The following is an 18,525-nucleotide window of genomic DNA, read 5'->3' on the forward strand; positions in this document are numbered from 1 at the left end:
CTGTAGTCACTTTTGTTTTTCCTCCATAAAATTAGCGTGCCGGCCCACTCGCATGAAATGTGCGGTTTAAACACACACAGGTGAATGCTTGCATACTTGGTCAACAGCCATACAGGTCTCACTGAGGGTGGCCAGTTAAATAACACTGTTACAAATATGCGCCACACTGTGAACCCACACCAAACAAGAATGACAAACAATCGCACCGTAACACAACATAAACACAACAAAACAAATACCCAGACACCTTTGCAGCACTAACTCTTCCGGGACGCTACAATATACACCCCCGCTACCACCAAACCCCTCTGTTATTAGTAATAAAATACATTTGAGCACTCATTTCAATGCAGCCAGAGTAAGATAGCTATTTCAGAATTGAAAGTATTTAAACATGATAGTGGCAAAAATTAGTCTGATATTGATTTAGATGTATTACCGTTGAGCATATATGTTGTATACTTTCTAATTGAAAAAGGATTGTTACTTCAGTCTGTTACAAATAACAAACACTCAACTGGATCTACATGTTGCCTGTCCCAGCAAGAATAGATGGTAAAAAACACAGATTTCATCTCTGCATGCATTGTATGTGTAAAGTATTTTTTCTACATTCAAATTGTATTTATAGATGAATAAAATACAGAAAATAGGTTTAATTGCAATGCAAGCATATTCCAAAACTGAAAAATGTACATGTTTCCTCACAGTGAGGCTTAGGTGACCACACTAAGTGAAGCCTCTCCATGTGCCCCTCATGGCTGTAAATATATGTTGATTGCATCACATCACAAATAGCATCCATTATTTCATTTAAATAATAGCTTATGAGCCAATTGCCCAGCTTACATTCATCACAGTTTAAGTTTGGGTTACCGACTTCAGAATCAGAATCATAAATACGGGCATTTCTGAATTTTCTGCTGCACAGATGTTGCTTATTTACTTTCTGTTTACTTCAAAAGTACACCCAACACCCGGTGTTGAGGTGGGCGGGGTTGGGGGAGCGGGGTTCGGTGGTAGCGGGTAGATGTATATTTTAGCGTCCCGGAAAAGTTAGTGCTGCAAGGGTTTCTGGGTATTTATTCTGTTGCGTTTATGTTGTGTTACAGTGCGGATATTCTCCCGAAATGTGTTTGTCATTCTTGTTTGGTGTGGGTTCACAGTGTGGCGTGTATTTGTAACAGTGTTAAAGTTGTTTATACGGCCACCCTCAGTGTGACCTGTATGGCTGTTGATTAGGTTGGCCTTGCTTTCTCTTGTGTGTGTGTTTAAATGGCAGATATATTATGTGACCGTGCCGGCACGCTGTTTGTATGGAGGAAAAGCGGACGTGACGACAGGTAATGAAGGACGCTAATGGCAGTGCCTTAAAGGCGCCCCCAATACTGTCGTCTGGGTGGAAATCGAGAGAATGGTTGCCCCGGGAGATTTTCAGGAGGGGCACTGAAATTTGGGGGTCTCCCGGCAAAATCAGGAGGTTGAACCGATAATAACGATAATTTCCGATAATACATTTTAAAGCATTTATCGGCCGATAATATCTGCAGGCGGATATTATCGGACATCCCTACTTGTGACGTCTCGCGGGCCAGACTTAAGACACCGGCGGGCTGCATTTGCACCAGATCATGATATACCACAAAAGAAAATGGAAGAGTACAGTGTGAGAAGGCGTGTTTTGGAGTGGTTAAAGAGTTAGATCAAAGACAGTGAGTAATTTGTACAACTGAATCACATCATTTAAACATTACCTGCAGAGTCCCGCAAGGGTCAGTGTTAGGACTAAAACTGTATTTTATATAATATTTGCAGAGTGGGGTTGTCCCGAAATCAATTATTTTGGTACCGGTATCAAAATATCGATACCTATAGATACTTTTCAAAATAAAGGGGACCACAAAAAATTGTCATATTGGCTTGATTTTAACAAAAAATCTTATGATACATCAAACACGGGCAGAATGGTAATACAGGGGTTAATAAGTGTGCCTCACAATACGAAGGTCCTGGGTTCGATCAAACTCCACTTTCTGTGTGGAGTTTGCATGTTCTCCCCATGTCAGCATGGGTTCCCTCCGGGTATTCCGACTTCCTGCCACGTCCGAAGACATGCACCTGCGGATAGGTTGATTGGCAACACTAAATTGGCCCTAGTGTGTGAATGTGAGTGTGAATGTTGTCTGTCTATCTGTGTTGGCCCTGTGATAAGGTGTTGACTTGTCCAGGGTGTACGCCGCCTTCTGCCCGAGTGCAGCTGGGATAGGCTCCAGCACCCCCGCGACCCGAGAGAGACAAACGGTAGAAAATGGATGGATGAATGGATGGACAATAAACATTTTTCTTGAAAAAAAAAACTTCCGGTATTTTAAATAGACAGTATAGTATTGTTTTTAATTCATTAGTACTGCGGTAACTTGTTAGAATGTTAGAACGGCAGTATGTTGTTAGAATGCGTATACCGTGCCACCCTAATGCAGAGCAAATATTCAAACTTGTTTTTTTTTTTGCAGACGATACAATTGCAGTGTGTACTTGTGAAGATGTGTGGTTATGAAAGAACTCAGTAAATTGAAATCAAGGTTTGACAAAAACACACTGTCACTGATTTTGGAGAAAACTATATATATATATATATATATATATTTTTTTTTTTAATAATAATAATTTCCTTTAATTTCCTTCAGGGGATTAATAAAGTACTTCTGATTCTGATTCTGATAACCGTAAAATAAACATACAGGTGAAATTGATGATTAATAATGTGATGATTGAAGTTATATATGGTGTTGCCATATTTAATGTATTGTGTTGAGGTGCAGGGGAACGCTTACAATTCCTTACAGACAATATACACATTACAAAAGAGAGAAATAAGGATTATGCATAAAGTGGGTTACAATTACCAAACCAAAATACTGTTTTTAAAGTTGAAAACTTTACAATATCTGGATCTTGTCAAATTTAAGACTGTACAAATAGTTTCTAAAGCACAAAATAAATTACAACCTGGTAACTTAAATTAATTGTTGTTGGAAGAAGAGAGGAGGTATGAATTAAGAATGGAACAGTTTGTAACTAAAAAACAATGTAGTGCTCATACTACTCTTAAAAGTAGCATGTACATTTCTGTCTGTGGAGTGAAATTGTTGCATATCAACATGAGTAATAAAATGTATAAAATGCTATCATGGAGATGTAACGAAACACAGAGGGTTATCTGATAGTCTTGTTATTGTAATTATCTTTTTTTTTTCTTATCTTGGAACTGTTTGAGAGATTAACCCGTGTAAAAAAATTTCCGAGGAGGGGGACCTTAAACGATGGTTTCGCCTGGCTGAAACAGGGCTTAGGCTAAATAATTATTAGTTTAAGGGGTTAAACGACTTAGTGTAGACATGGCCTAAGACAAGATTGTTTATATTGAATAGAGAATGAACGGGAGAATGGGTGAATGAATGAATGGGGGGGTGGGGTAAATGAGTGAGATCTTTATGATAATTATAGACAAGAAGCTTCTGCTTCTGCCTACTCCTTTTAAAACTCAATTCAAATTGCGATGATATATATGTGTTTTGTTGTATGTCCGAATAAAGTCAAAATAATGTGCTGACAGCATTGCTGCTGAGGTTGAATGGGTTGGAGATTAGACCATTTGCTACAAACTGCATCAAATTGGAAGGATATAGTCTTCTACAGATGATGCACCAGAGAACTGCAAACCGTTTTGTGAAGACAACCACACCAAGAACATGTATTAGTGAAAACATGTCCTCATGTGGTCCGATTTGATAAGGATGAACATATTCACTTCCGATAGTTTTAAACATGTGTGGGAGCAACCAGGTGGTAAACCATGAATTGATTTACATGGACCCCAACTTAAACAAGTTGAAAAACTTATTCGGGTGTTACCATTTAATGCTCAATTGTACGGAATATGTACTGAAGTGTGCAATCTACTAATAAAAATTTCAATCAATCAATCAAAGTCCAAGGACAAGTATGTCTCGTCAACAATCAAACATAGTTGTGGGAGTCACGTGGTCTGCACGGGTGCTGCTGGTGTTCTGAAGAGCTATGCATTTTCCGGGGGTTTCAGTAACAACCTGAAAAGTTTTAATGACCTCTACGCTCAAGACTATTAAGGCAGTGTCGAAAATAATGGTTGCTACACTAAATATTTACACTTTGCGTACCATTTTCACTTAAAGTTGTACTCATCTTTGCTGCCAAGAGTTTGGGTATTACTGTGTTGACATAGTTTGAGGGACCAGTAAATACACTGTTATACAAGCTGTACACAGACTACTCTACATTGTGCCAAAGTATCATGCATTTAGTGAAAAGATAAAAAAATATATAATCAAATGTTTGTAGAAATGCGAGGGATCTACTGCTTTTGGTGAAGTTCTAGAAATGGCATGATTGTTCCATTGGATACTATTTCAGAATACAATGAAGGCTGTGGTCATGACAAATATTTCAGCACATATCCCTGCCTTGAAGGACAGCCTTGACAGTTTTACTCCATGCCCACCTTTAAACGTCTCTATTTGTTGATTTTCCTTGTGCCTTCTAGTATTTCTTCTTTAATACAAAAAGTATTTTTTTTTTTTACAGTAAAGTGTTGTTCATTTTGCCACTCTGTATTTTTTGTAGGAGAGTAGTATTTGGAGGATGTGTGTAACCATTAGGCCGACTGAGGAGGTGTGTGTACCACAAATGTCGGATAGCGTCGTCCTGACAGAAGACCAAAAGTCTCACGAGGAGCCAAGGATGAGTGGCGGGGATGTTTACAGGTATAAAACTCATTCTATATGTATCATATTGTGCTGGAAAAATAGATTCCTCTGTTTCATTTTGCCTTAGAAATACAACTTGAGGAGTATGGATATATTTTTATAGTAAGTACAGTACTACACAGTGCGTACCTAAGGGTTGAACACAAAGGCTCCAGGGTGTACACCGCCTTCTGCCAGATTGCAGCTGAGATAGGCACCCCCCCTCTCCCCGCCCCCGCGACCCCAAAGGGAATAAGCGGTAGAAAATGTATATATATATATAGGTGTGGGAAAAATCACAAGACTACTTCATTTCTACAGAACTGTTTCATGAGGCGTTCCCTCAATCATCAGGAGATTTTAATGGAAGCATTCACATACACTGGTTTTTATAGGGCACAGAGTGGGTGGGTACAGGCAGGCGTAGGGTGTGGTGATTGGCTCATGTGTTATCTAGGAGGCGTTTCTGTCTGTGGCGGCATGTAGAAATGATTTCACTGCGCTTGTTGAAGGATGACAGGTCTGGATAATATATAATAAACAGTTCAATCAATCAATCAATGTTTATTTATATAGCCCCAAATCACAAATGTCTCAAAGGACTGCACAAATCATTACGACTACAACATCCTCGGAAGAACCCACAAAAGGGCAAGGAAAACTCACACCCAGTGGGCAGGGAGAATTCACATCCAGTGGGACGCCAGTGACAATGCTGACTATGAGAAACCTTGGAGAGGACCTCAGATGTGGGCAACCCCCCCCCTCTAGGGGACCGAAAGCAATGGATGTCGAGCGGGTCTAACATGATACTGTGAAAGTTCAATCCATAGTGGCTCCAACACAGCCGCGAGAGTTCAGTTCAAGCGGATCCAAGACAGCAGCGAGAGTCCCGTCCACAGGAAACCATCTCAAGCGGAGGCGGATCAGCAGCGTAGAGATGTCCCCAACCGATACAGGCGAGCGGTCCATTCTGGGTCCCGACGAGCGGTCCATCCTGGGTCTCGACTCTGGACAGCCAGTACTTCATCCATGGTCATCGGACCGGACCCCCTCCACAAGGGAGGGGGGGACATAGGAGAAAAAAAGAAGCGGCAGATCAACTGGTCTAAAAAGGAGGTCTATTTAAGCATAGGTTGCATCTTTTATTGCCACTGTTGTAAGGTGGGCTGGATGCAAGAATTTGCCATGTTATTGAATATTAAACATTATTGTCTTTGAGGTTCCAAATGTGCTTGCTGAGTTCTGTAGAATTCCGCAAAGTCTGGTTTCTAAAGGAGGCCTTGTGATTATTCCATCTGGTTTTAAACGGGGGGTGCTTACAAACATCAGTCGTTTACCAAGCAAAGGTAACACGCAAGGACATTAGCACAGCCGACACGTAAGTAGGATTAACCGAAGGAGCGTTTGAAACCAGATGGAATGATCACAAGGCCTCCTTTGGAAACCAGACTTTGCGGAATTCTACAGAACTCAGCAAGCACATTTGGAACCTCAAAGACAATAATGTTGAATATTCAATAACATGGCAAATTCTTGCATCCAGCACACCTTACAACAGTGGTAATAAAAGATGCAACCTATGCTTAAAAGAGAAACTGTTTTTTATATATCATCCAGACCTGCCATCCCTCAACAAGCGCAGTGAAATCATTTCAACATACCGCCACAGACGGAAACACCTCCTAGGTAACACATGAGCCAATCACCACACCCTACGCCTGCCTGTACCTACCCACTCTGTGCCCTATATAAACCAGTGTATGTGAATGCTTCCATTAAAATCTCCTGATGATTGAGGGAACCCCTCATGAAACAGTTCTGTCGAGATGAAGTAGTCTTGTGATTTTTCCCACACCTACATATTGCGCTCTACCATGGTATCGAGCACTATTCTCTGGATAATCCAATCAAGACACATATATATATACTGTATATATATACAGCATTTTCAACTTTTTGGAATAATTGGTTATCTAATTGTAATTATTTTTGAAATACATATATTAAATACGTTTAAGTGCATCTTATCTATCAAGCATCATTTAGTAATAAATAAATGAAACTTTTTTTTATTATGTATGTATTTTGTACAGTGTGCACTGTGCAGGCTTTAAGGTTACCCTGTTTACTTAAATAATGTGGTGGGCAAAGATCAACAAAATCTGTAAACATATTGTTACATTAATGATACACATATCATGTAGAATATTAATTTAAAAGATTTAAAACAGCAGTTACAACAAATATTCGATCTGTAAAAAAAAAAAAAAAAAAATGCTAAGTATTGAAGAATACAGTGGTATGTCTATTGTTGTGGTTTCCAGTGGTATGACCTGATAAATATTTCACCCTTAAGGTGATGAATAATTTTAAAATACATATTTTTAATTAACCAACATACCACTTACACCACTGCAAAAAAAAAAAAAAATACAAAAAACTACAATAACATATATTATAATTGTCATGAAAAGACTTGGAAAATATTTAACATAAAGCTTCTCTTAGTACTTTATACAACATGCTTGTGCTGAACCATATTGGGTCACTTTCACTATTTTCCTTTTTTCACTCAGAGGTTCCAACTTCCTGAGTCCTGACAAACTGGCACCTTTTAACGGACAGTGTCTTACCAGCAGTGCATGGATGGAAGTGGAGAGATTGAGGAGCGTATACACATCTTGCAGCGAGGTACACAGATGACATGATGTTGGGACATTTCTCTACGCTGACACCAGATTGGATATGCAGGCGGTCCTCCTGTAATGACGTTCAGTGATTACTTACACAATTAAAAAAAAAAAAAAATTCTGTACACAAAGAAATACAAAACAACTTACATGCAAGTGATGGAAGAACATATTGTTTTGTTCTTTATATTGAACATGATGTCTTCCAAGCTGGCTCTTCTGATGGTAGTGTGACAAAGGAAAGAACAGGAATGGGAAAGTTTAATTAGACATGGTAAAATGTTGAAAAAGTGTAGAAATGAACATTGGTTGTATGCTCAGTTCAAAGGATTAGGGATGTTACATTATTGTCGATACCACAGTATTGCGTTTTCAAAATCTTCACAATAATGACATGACACAATATCTGACGAAAACTTGGTGAGCATAGTTTTTTATGAAAATAATAAATGACATCTCCCAAAATCCTCTGTGCAGCGCGGGACCTCCAACGTTGAACGTCGTAAAGGGGGCAAAAAGGAAGCATGCGAAAGAGGTGTGTTCGTAGGAAAGAATATATATATAATTTCTGACATTTGTTTGTCTCGAGCGTTACAAGTCAAAACTAACTGGCTCAAGGCGCACTGCGCCGAGAGAAAGCACCTGCTGGGAGCACGCACACTGCACACCAAAGCGACTTGAAAAACCATCACGCAGAAAAGATATTCAAACCCAGCGAAGCTAAATTTGTGAGATATTTACATTATTAAAAGTTAAAATGTGAATTAACTATTCTGAGAAAACTGCATTCTCCAAACCGATCTAAAAATGTCCACTGCAGAGGACACTGCTTCACTTCTCATAAAATTAAAGTTAAAAGACACTAAAGTGAGCATTATTGTTTTACACTTGTTACATTGGATGTTTACATTTTCACTTTAAAGACACACATCTGTAAGTTCTAGGGGTGTAACGGTACGTGTATTTGTATTGAACCGTTTCGGTACGGGGGTTTCGGTTCGGTACGAGGGTGTATCGAACTAGTTTGTAACCTAAAGTCTTAACAAGCTGCTCTGCTTTCCGCCTCTGTCCGAGCAGTGAGCACCCAGCATTGGCCCGCCAACACAACCATTTGATTGGTTCCATACAAAGCCAATCAGCAGTGCGTATTCAAAACGATGTAACAGCCAATCAGCAGTGCGTATTCAGAGCAATTTAACAGCTAATCAGCAGTGCGTATTCAGAACGCATGTTGTAAATGCTTCATTGTCGAGCAGACATGTGTTTAGCAGCGGACATCGTACACCCCCCAAATTATAAAAAACACTTTCCAGTCACAACTATTACAAACATCGCTATGAGCCCTGTACATTTTAGAAACTTAAACTGCAGTTCACAGTTGTGGCTTGAGGTGATGTGAAGGCTAATTAGTTTTTAGCGTTACGTTAGCTCCTTTTGCTGTGTGTGCGTGTGTGTGTGCGTGTGCGCGCGTGTGTGTGTGTGTGTGTGTGCGTGTGTGTGTGTGTGTGTGTGTGTGTGTGTGTGTGCGTGTGTGCGTGTGTGCGTGTGTTAGGGGCAGCAAGGCCATGTCTGTCTGTTATTTCACATGAACTAACATGAACTCCATAGATTTCCGGGATGAATAGTCTCTCCTATTGCTATTGTACTATTTTTCAGCTATAGTTACATTAATCATTAGTAATGTAGCAGCCTAGTTTTGAATGGCAGGGTGCCTGCTATCACATGTTGACAAAAATATAACATTTACATAATAAAAGTCAGCTACAGGCTTCCCAAATGCTGTAATAAATTAGGCATGATGAGTTGACTTGAAACTGTTTAATGTTGCACTTTTTATATGTAGAAGAAAAGTTTTGTCATTTTATTTAATCAAAGCAACAAATTGAGGCAGTTTAATGTGGATTAACGTGGGCAGAATTATTATAGTGTTCCCAATGTTAAAAGGATAAAGCCATTGTTTACAAATTTGGTAAATAAATAACCCAAAAAATTATATTTGTTTGTTTTCTTACTGTACCGAAAATTAACCGAACCGTGACCTCTAAACCGAGGTACGTACCGAACCGAAATTTTTGTGTACCGTTACACCCCTAGTAAGTTCTTTTTCATTTTTTTAGTATTGGCTAGACCCAGTGGATATTTCCCCACAATTTAAAAATACATGTTTGTAGTAATAGTTCAAACATTTGAGCGTTATGTTTGTGTTTAATTACAGTAAGTTTGTTCATCCTAAACATTCCTGCTACTTCATTTTACACACATTAGCATTTTTAAGTCTTTTTTTTCTGGACATCTACAGCAATAATGTCGTACTGTTGCCTTAATAACATGATAATATCGCACTGTGAGATTTTGAGAAGTATACGTTTCTCATAAATGATGAAGATGTGTTTTTCTGACCAAGAGTATAAACCAACATGCACAAAAGGTATGTCCAACACACATTTACGTCAATGGGATCACACTGTTTAAAAAAAAAAAAAAAAAAAAAGCGTTCAGAGGCATCTAAAACTGCTTGCAGGCTCACATTCAAAATGCATGAACCTTGTGATTTTATGCTTTGGCATTGTTGAACACGAGTATCCAACCCCTTTAAGAAAACCAAGACCTGGATTTGTCTCAGTCGACAAGCAAAACTCTCCGTGATACTGCTTCCAGATACAGTTTGTACTTTACAAATAAAAACATATACCCAACCCTATCTAAAAACAACTTACTCTTTTAATCGCAAAATATCTTGAGGGGTGGAATGTGTGCTGGAGAACTGACTGGCATGTCCAGAATTTTTTCAGGCATGGCATAGGGGAGGGGGACCTAGTTCTGCAGAGGTGACACCACGGGAACAGCTGTAGCTACTTTAGTAGACTACCACCACCAAGTATGAAGTGAATCATCTTGTAAGACAATTGTTGACATCAAAGGTGCTGTTTGCAACTTCCTGACAGTAACGTTTTTCAAACTAATAAATACAACAACACGGGTAAGCTAATATTACCAATAATGGTTTAACAGAACACATTTGTTTGACAATTGTCTATATCGTTTCCAATTACAAAGTTAATGAAATAAATAAAATGATAAATGGGTTGTACTTGTATAGCGCTTTTCTACCTTCAAGGTACTCAAAGCGCTTTGACACTACTTCCACATTTACCCATTCACACACACATTCACACACTGATGGAGGGAGCTGCCATGCAAGGCGCCAACCAGCACCCATCAGGAGCAAGGGTGAAGTGTCTTGCTCAGGACACAACGGACGTGACGAGGTTGGTTCTAGGTGGGATTTGAACCAGTGACCCTCGGGTTGCGCACGGCCACTCTCCCACTGCGCCACGCAAATACATTTTTTTAAAGGCCCAAATAAAAATGATTGGTGTTTACGGCAGTCACTAACCTGGTCTCATCAAAATGTACGTGCAGGGAGCACGTGCAAACATACAAAAACAGTCTGGGAGAAGCAACAAACAATTTGCAGTCATGTTGTTGTTATGATAGAATATAGATTTAATGACAGCTAACGATAGCTATCCAAATTGCTATTATTAGCTAACCACACCTAAAGCTAATGCAAGTGGATGTATTACGTACGTACGTAATTTTGTCATTTGTCTGAGACGTTGTAAGAGGGTAGGATATACTGTGGAAAATACATTGGAAAGTTGGTGCCATCTAAGTAACTGTGTAAATGTTGCAAACAGCCCCTTTAAATAATACCGCTGCTGAGAATCGAACCCACGTCATGTCACATAAAATGCAAGTGCGTGAACATTGCGCTTCCAAAGAATTCTTATTATGCCAACCAAATTTAGCATATATATATGTATATATATATATATATATATATATATATATATATATATATATATATATATATATATATATATATATATATATTTATATATATATATATATATATCGTTTTCCTTCGAAGAAATACTTCAGAGACTTTCTCAATCCCACCTAGACGTCTTCCGATGAGGAAGCATTGCCTGGGGACTCTCTGGTGTGCTCTCCTATTTCTGTGGCTGAGGTTGCCGAAGTAGTTAAGAAGCTCTGGGGCCCCAGGGGTGGATGAGCTGTGGGGTTGAGAAAATTTTGCAGCGTTGCGTGGACATCGGGAGCGGTACCTCTGGATTGGCAGACCAGAATGGTGGTTCCTCTATTTAAGAACGGCAAACAGAGGGTGTGGTCCAACTATCGTGGACTCACACTCATTGGCCTTCCCAGTAAAGGTCTATTCAGGTGTACAGGTGATAAGGCTCGGATTCAGGTGGAGCAGTGTGGTTTTTGTCCTGGTCGTGGAACTGTGGACCAACTCTATACCACTGCAGGATCCTTGAGGGTGTATGGGAGTTTGCCCAACAAGTCTACATGTGCTTTGTGGACTTGCAGAAGGTATTCGACCGTGTCCCTTTGGAAGTCCTGTGGGGAGTGGTCAGAGAGTATGGGGTATTTGGCCACCTGATTGTGGCGGTCAGTGTCGGAGCTTGGTCCGCATTGAATCGTTCGTAAGTCGAACACGTTTTCAGTGAGGTTTGGACTCCACCAAGGATGCCCTTTGATACCGATTCTGTGTACAACTTTTATGGACAGAATTTCAAGGCTCAGTCAGGGCGTTGAGGCTACCCTGTTTGGTGGCTGCAGGATTAGGTCTCTGTTTTCTACAGATAATGTGGTCCTACTGGTTTCATCTGGCCAGGATCTTCATCTTTTACTGGATTAGTTTGCAACTGAGTGTGAAGCGACTGGCATTAAAATCAGTACTACCAAGTCCGAGTCAACGGATCTTGCCTGCAAAATGGTGAAGTGCCATCCCCGGGTTGGGGAGGAGAATGTGCCCCAAGTGAAGGAGTTCAAGTACCTCTGGGTCTTGTTTACAAGCGAGGGAACAGTGGATCATGAGATCAACAGGCAGTGTTTTTAGTGATGTGGACACGGCATCGGTCCAAAAAGGAGCTAAGCCAGACTTATGATTGATTGATTGATTGATTGATTGATACTTTTATTAGTAGATTGCACAGTTCAGTACATATTCCGTGCAATTGACCACTAAATGGTAACACCCGAATAAGTTTTTCAACTTGTTTAAGTTGGGGTCCACGTTAATCAATTCAAGGTAAAACAAAGCTTTCAATCGAGATCCCTAGTCTAATGAGCTTTGGGTTATGACCGAAAGGATAAGATCACAGGTACAAGCTCCTGAAATGATTTTCCTCTGTCGGGTGGCGGGGCTCTCCCTTAGAGATAGAGAGAGCCTCTTTCATTCGGGAGGAGCTCAAATCTGCTGCTCCTCCACATCAAGAGGAGCCAGATGAGTTGCTTCGGGCATTTAATCAGAATGCGTCCGACTGGTCGAAGATCACAGGGAAGACTTTGTGTGTTGTGTTATTCATAGAAGTCAGACTGGTGAACGGCATCAATCAAGTTTGACGTCAAATGTAACATCAGCTCTTATTTTCTTAATCTATGAACAATTTAAAAAAATCCAAACAGACCACAACTTTTAAAAGATCACATTTTCAAAGGAGTTTTGGCAGTTGATGTGTAACGAATATCCTCACAAAGTCTGAGCCGGGTACCGAAAACATCACGTAGTACACCCGGGCAGGCAGGCTTCTCGCGTCATCATTTCCGTGTCTCCAGTATATGAAGCAAGCCTCGATGTGCTCTTTCCGTAAACACCCTTTCCATTACTCGACATGCCGCAAAGGTTCGGCACATCCTGTCACATCACTAGATTAAGCACATTGCTACCACCTGCAGGATATGTGCATGCAGGGCATTGTCCTACTATGTTTGAATGCTTCATTCCACCTTTGAGTGGGATGGCACCCCGAGCCACCCCCTATTTATGCCAAGGGGTGGAGGGAAAACTCTTGCAGTGTTTCTTTTTACCGACATACAGTATATACAAATCTTTGGTGTCCAGGTTGGATTTTCTACCTTAGTGTTTACCTTTGCCCTAAAAACTGTTTATCTTCATAGAATGTCAATTTTGGAATATAACATCAAAAAAAGTTGACTTTTCCTCATGGTGGCAGTGTTAGCCCCCCCCAGACAAAATCCTGAGTCCAATAGGTTTTATCAGAAGGTATAATGATAACAAGTCAGACTAAATGGGACTAGCATAGGAGGGAAAATGTCATTGCTGTGAAATGTTGTTTGGAAAATGTGGATTTACTAGAACAGTGGGTTTTTCAGGGATGTTGAAAATGATTACCTTGAATGGTTTAAACTGGTTCATGACATGCAATTCATTAGGGTTCAATTCAAATGTGAATTTCCAGAAAAACTAATATCAAAAATACATAGCCATATTGTCTTAAATAAGCTGAATTGTTTCAGGAATTATAATAATTCGAATAGGAAAGTTGTTATTGAAAATGCATCCATCCATCTTCTTCCGCTTATCCGAGGTCGGGTCGCGGGGGCAGCAGCCTAAGCAGGGAAGCCCAGACTTTCCTCTCCCCAGCCACTTCGTCCAGCTCTTCCCGGGGGATCTCGAGGCGTTCCCAGGCCAGCTGGGAGACATAGTCTTCCCAATGTGTCCTGGGTCTTCCCCGTTGCCTCCTACTGGTTTGACGTGCCCTAGAAACCTCCCCAGGGAGGTGTTCGGATGCCCAAACCAGCTCATCTGGCTCCTCTCTTGAAAATGCAGATTTACGTAAAATGTCGACATTATTTGGAATGTGTCAATAGCAAGCCATCATTCACCATTTGTTAATATCTGTGGAAAAACACAACTGATTTAATTGGAAACTGTAGAACTGAGAAAAAACACATTTAAAAATAAATTTGTTGGAAGGTCAAAAAAGAAATCATAGAATTGAGAAATATGGAAGTCGTTGAAAAGCCTAAGATTGAAAACATGTGTCATGAAAGATGTAGAATTTTGAGAAGAGAGGGGATTTTTGGGATGTGGAAAACTGTCAAAGTTTCTTAGAATCTTGTGAGTAATGTGAACATTGTAAAACATTGTCGATTCATTTTTAATGAAACTGTCCTCACAGAAAGTGTAGAATTTCATATGATGTTGAAATTATTAGTAACGTGTAAATAGTATATTACACAATCAAAACATCCTTTCTGCTTTGAAAAGGCAGGGCTCTTTCTCTCTATGTTCCTCCAGGACCAACGTTGTACTTTGGTCACCCATGCACTCAACATATTTTACATATCACATCTCATTCCACCCATGACAACATGTCTACAAAACCTAATGAAGGAAGTGGCCAAGAGTTTTTTGTGTTTTTTGTGTATTTCCTTTGCTCATCGTGAACTGTTTGTCTTGTATTTTTCCCATGTTTACTGCAGACAATTTCACAGTGTGAAGACTCTCTTCATTCACAAGCTCTGAGCACAAGCCTACAGCATTCATCCCTTATTTCCCCATCAGATCAACTGTCTTTGTCTGCATATATAGAAGAAGAACTTGCAGCCAACAACAACCACCTCAAGGTACCTACATACAGCCAATGTACCAACAACATGTATCATAAATTGAATGTGCTAACAAATGAATGTATTAATCAACAACCACCTCAGAAGTATTGTTCTTACATGTTACTGAAGTGCTAACAACCAGGACTGGGCTGACACGATTTATTGTCCCACAAATAATTGCATTTAACCAATATTATACTATAACATTATTTTGAAACCAAATCAAACTCTTAAATAATGTTGATTTAATAACAATAATAATAATAATAATAATAATAATAATAATAATACTACTACTAATAATAATAATAATAATAATAATGCTAGTACTGTGATGATCTGTTGCCCGGATCATGTTTTGTTTTAGTTTAAGACTCCCTTAGTTCGGTTTCAGCACATCTGGGTTTATGTTTCTTGGTAGCCATGGGTACTGATTATTTTCACATTCCTCTGATTAGTGTTCTGGACAGTCACCTGCTCTCAGGCACTAATCAGAGAGCTATTTATTCCTGCCTTTTGCCACACTCAGTCTGGCTGTTTTGTTGGCGTCATGCAACAAGTTACGTTTGGTTATTCATGTGATTTTTGATTCTAGTTCTGTGCTACACTTTGCTATAGCTTCCCATGCTATTGGCACACTGTTTATTCTTGAATTATTGACTTATTTATAGAAAATTAATCATCTTCCTACATGGATGCTGCCTCTGGAGTTCCATCTGTATTTTGGGGAAAAAATCCGCGCATTACCATGCCACCCAAGCGTAACAAGTACACCCTTTTAAACACAACATGTATAAAAATTGTGTTTACCTTTACCCTAAAAAACTGTTTATCTTGCTAGAATGTACATTTTGGAATAGAACATCAAAAATAGCTGACTTGTCCTCATGGTGGCAGTGTTTACATACCCTTCCCTTTCTCCCTCAGCAACCGAGATAGTCCATGACATGTCATTGCCAGGATTACAGACACAATCCTGAGTCCTTGTTTCAATTTGGCCAATAGGTTTATCAGAAGATAGCAGAGGTGTGGACTCGAGTCACATGACTTGGACTTGAGTCAGACTCGAGTCATGAATTTGATGACTTTAGACTTGACTTGACAAAATGTAAAAAGACTTGCAACTCGACTTAGACTTTAACATCAATGACTTGTGACTTGACTTAGACTTGAGCCTTTTGACTTGACATGACTTCCAACTTTCCCCAAAACCCAACAATTAAAAAGTTATTCAGGAGCGCTCCGTATCTTCCATTGTGTACGCGTGTTTGTCAACATGTGTGCGATGACAGCCTGTGCGCTACCTGTCAGTACAACAGCCAATCAAATTACATCCACGTTATTTTTGTCACACAGCATTCATCCAATCAAATTGCAGGAAAACCAACAAGTTCTTAAACAACAGAAGAATATGTGAGGAAAATTATGCCATAAAGTGTTTTGTTCGGGTATTAAAACTACGACCTGGTCAACAAAACAGGGATTGCCGAATGCAAATCATGCGGTTGGAAGATTACAGATGGAGACGCAACAACTTCCAACTTCGTTCGACATTTGAAGTTGCACAAAGAAGGGTACATTTTGAATGTAAGATAACGTTTATTGGCTAAGTAATGTAACTTTTATTTGCTGTTTAGTTAAATCAGTGAGGCTGTAAACTCACTGCTAACGTTATGAAAATAGACATCTAATAAGTAGACGCAGCATGGAGCGCTACTGCCTATTGCCGCCGACGTGACGCGGGGCCGCCATCAAATTCCGCTCCACTCAGGGCAATTCATTTGGCAGGAGCAGTGAACTGTCAGCACATTTAATTCATATTAACTCACTGAATACCACTGATATTCACGCGTTTTTTTGTCATACGTGTAACTATGATAAACGACACATGTCTTGGCGTGTTCATAATTTGCTTAACAGTAATAGAATATTCTTATATGCTATAAGTGACCAGACGTCTGAGATCAAAACTGGGAATATAATCCCAGAGAAGGGGAAAAAAAACCGTCAGCTATTTTTAAATTAAAGAAACAATATGATTAGGTTATATATACATGTGTATATCCTACATAAACAATGTATGAATACATTAGATATCTATATATCTTACGGACCTATAGACCAGTGGTTCTCATATGGGGGTACTTGAAGGTATGCCAAGGGGTATATGATATTTTTTTTAAATATTCTAAAAATAGCAACAATTCAAAATCCATTATAAATATATTTATTGAATGATACTTCAACAAAATATGAATGTAAATTCATAAACTGTGAAAAGAAATGCAAGAATGCAATATTCAGTGTTGAAAGCTAGATTTTTTTGTGGACATGTTCCATAAATATTGATGTTAAACACTTCTTTTTTGTGAAGAAATGTTAAGTTCATGAATCCAGATGGATCTCTATTACAATCCCCAAAGAGGGCACTTTAAGTTGATGATTACTTCTATGTGTAGAAATCTTTATTTAAAATTTAATCACTTGTTGATTTTTGAACAAGATTTTAGTTATTTTTACATCTTTTTTTTTCAAATAGTTCAAGAAAGACCACTACAAATGAGCAATATTTTGCACTGTTATACAATTTAATAAATCAGAAACTGATGACATAGTGCTGTATTTTACTTCTTTATCTCTTTTTGAACCAAAAATGCTTTGCTCTGATTAGGGGGTACTTGAATTAAAAAAAAATGTTCACAGGGGGTACATCACTGAAAAAAGGTTGAGAACCACTGTTATAAACTGTATCTCTGTTGCTGCAACAGCAGAGAGTTTATTCTGTCTTGACACTTTGTATTGATATTTTCTATTACATTCTTCCCTTAAATGATCATGTTTACAGTGATTTTTTGTGTGTATTTTTCATGTATGTTGCTTTGGATAAAAGTGTCTGCTAAATACTTAAACATATATAAACACCTGAAAGTCTTTATTTCAGCTAAAACCACCAATCTGTTTCACTGGATTCAGAATAAAACCAAATTCTGTCTTACCCAACAAAGTTAGTATTTGAATATTGTTACCTGAAGACTTATCTGTGGTTACAATAAAATGAGAATGCATCATAATCAGTGGAGGCTGGTGAATTTTGTTTTAGGTGGGCCTGAAAGTTTGTAAACCAAATATCTGTAGGGGGGTCATCCTCCCCCAGAAGATTTCTTTGTGATTTTCACATACAAATATTGTAGTTCTTTGCTCCTGCTTAACTCTGTGGTAATATGCTTTTCACAAAATACAACCAATAGTATGTTAATGTTAATTCTTACTTGTGAAAAGTAATCCCCCAATTCCTATTTTCAACAGTCCGCTCATTTGAGCAGGAAAACGCTGAATACCAGCCCAGCATCTTTGTTTTCTACCTGTCAACTGTCAGTTCAGGCTGCTTGCCGGCTCCTCATCACCACTTCAAGATAGCGGCCAAATTGCTTGCGTCACAGCAGCCAATTCTGCGTCTACTTATAAGATGTCTATCGTTATAATAGTGCAGCTGGTAACCAGAACGATCGTGCATTTTGTGATAAAAGCATGAAATTTGGTACACTTATAGCCAAAGGCATTCTCAAAAGATTTGGATATGGAGCCACCATGAATTTTCAAAA

The 18,525-nt window shown here is 39.1% G+C and overlaps 1 protein-coding gene and 1 long non-coding RNA gene across 3 annotated transcripts in view; one reads left to right on the forward strand and one right to left on the reverse strand.

Annotated features, from left to right (window-relative positions):
• Nucleotides 1–18,525, forward strand: part of il16 (interleukin 16) — a 123,526-nt gene that overhangs the window by 28,961 nt on the left and 76,040 nt on the right. For both annotated transcript variants that reach the window (XM_061884283.1, XM_061884292.1), the window contains 3 exons: nucleotides 4,663–4,802; nucleotides 7,364–7,478; nucleotides 14,795–14,938. In XM_061884283.1, coding sequence (XP_061740267.1) covers nucleotides 4,663–4,802; nucleotides 7,364–7,478; nucleotides 14,795–14,938 — 399 coding nt within the window. The remainder of the gene's footprint in view (nucleotides 1–4,662; nucleotides 4,803–7,363; nucleotides 7,479–14,794; nucleotides 14,939–18,525) is intronic.
• Nucleotides 6,876–18,525, reverse strand: part of LOC133541173 (uncharacterized) — a 69,652-nt gene continuing 58,002 nt past the window's right edge. Inside the window, exons 2-3 of the long non-coding RNA XR_009803802.1 lie at nucleotides 7,628–7,696; nucleotides 6,876–7,547 (exon numbers count right to left, since the gene is read on the reverse strand). This is a non-coding gene — a long non-coding RNA (uncharacterized LOC133541173). The remainder of the gene's footprint in view (nucleotides 7,548–7,627; nucleotides 7,697–18,525) is intronic.

Source organism: Nerophis ophidion, linkage group LG02, assembly GCF_033978795.1.
Source record: "Nerophis ophidion isolate RoL-2023_Sa linkage group LG02, RoL_Noph_v1.0, whole genome shotgun sequence".
NCBI lineage: Eukaryota > Metazoa > Chordata > Actinopteri > Syngnathiformes > Syngnathidae > Nerophis > Nerophis ophidion.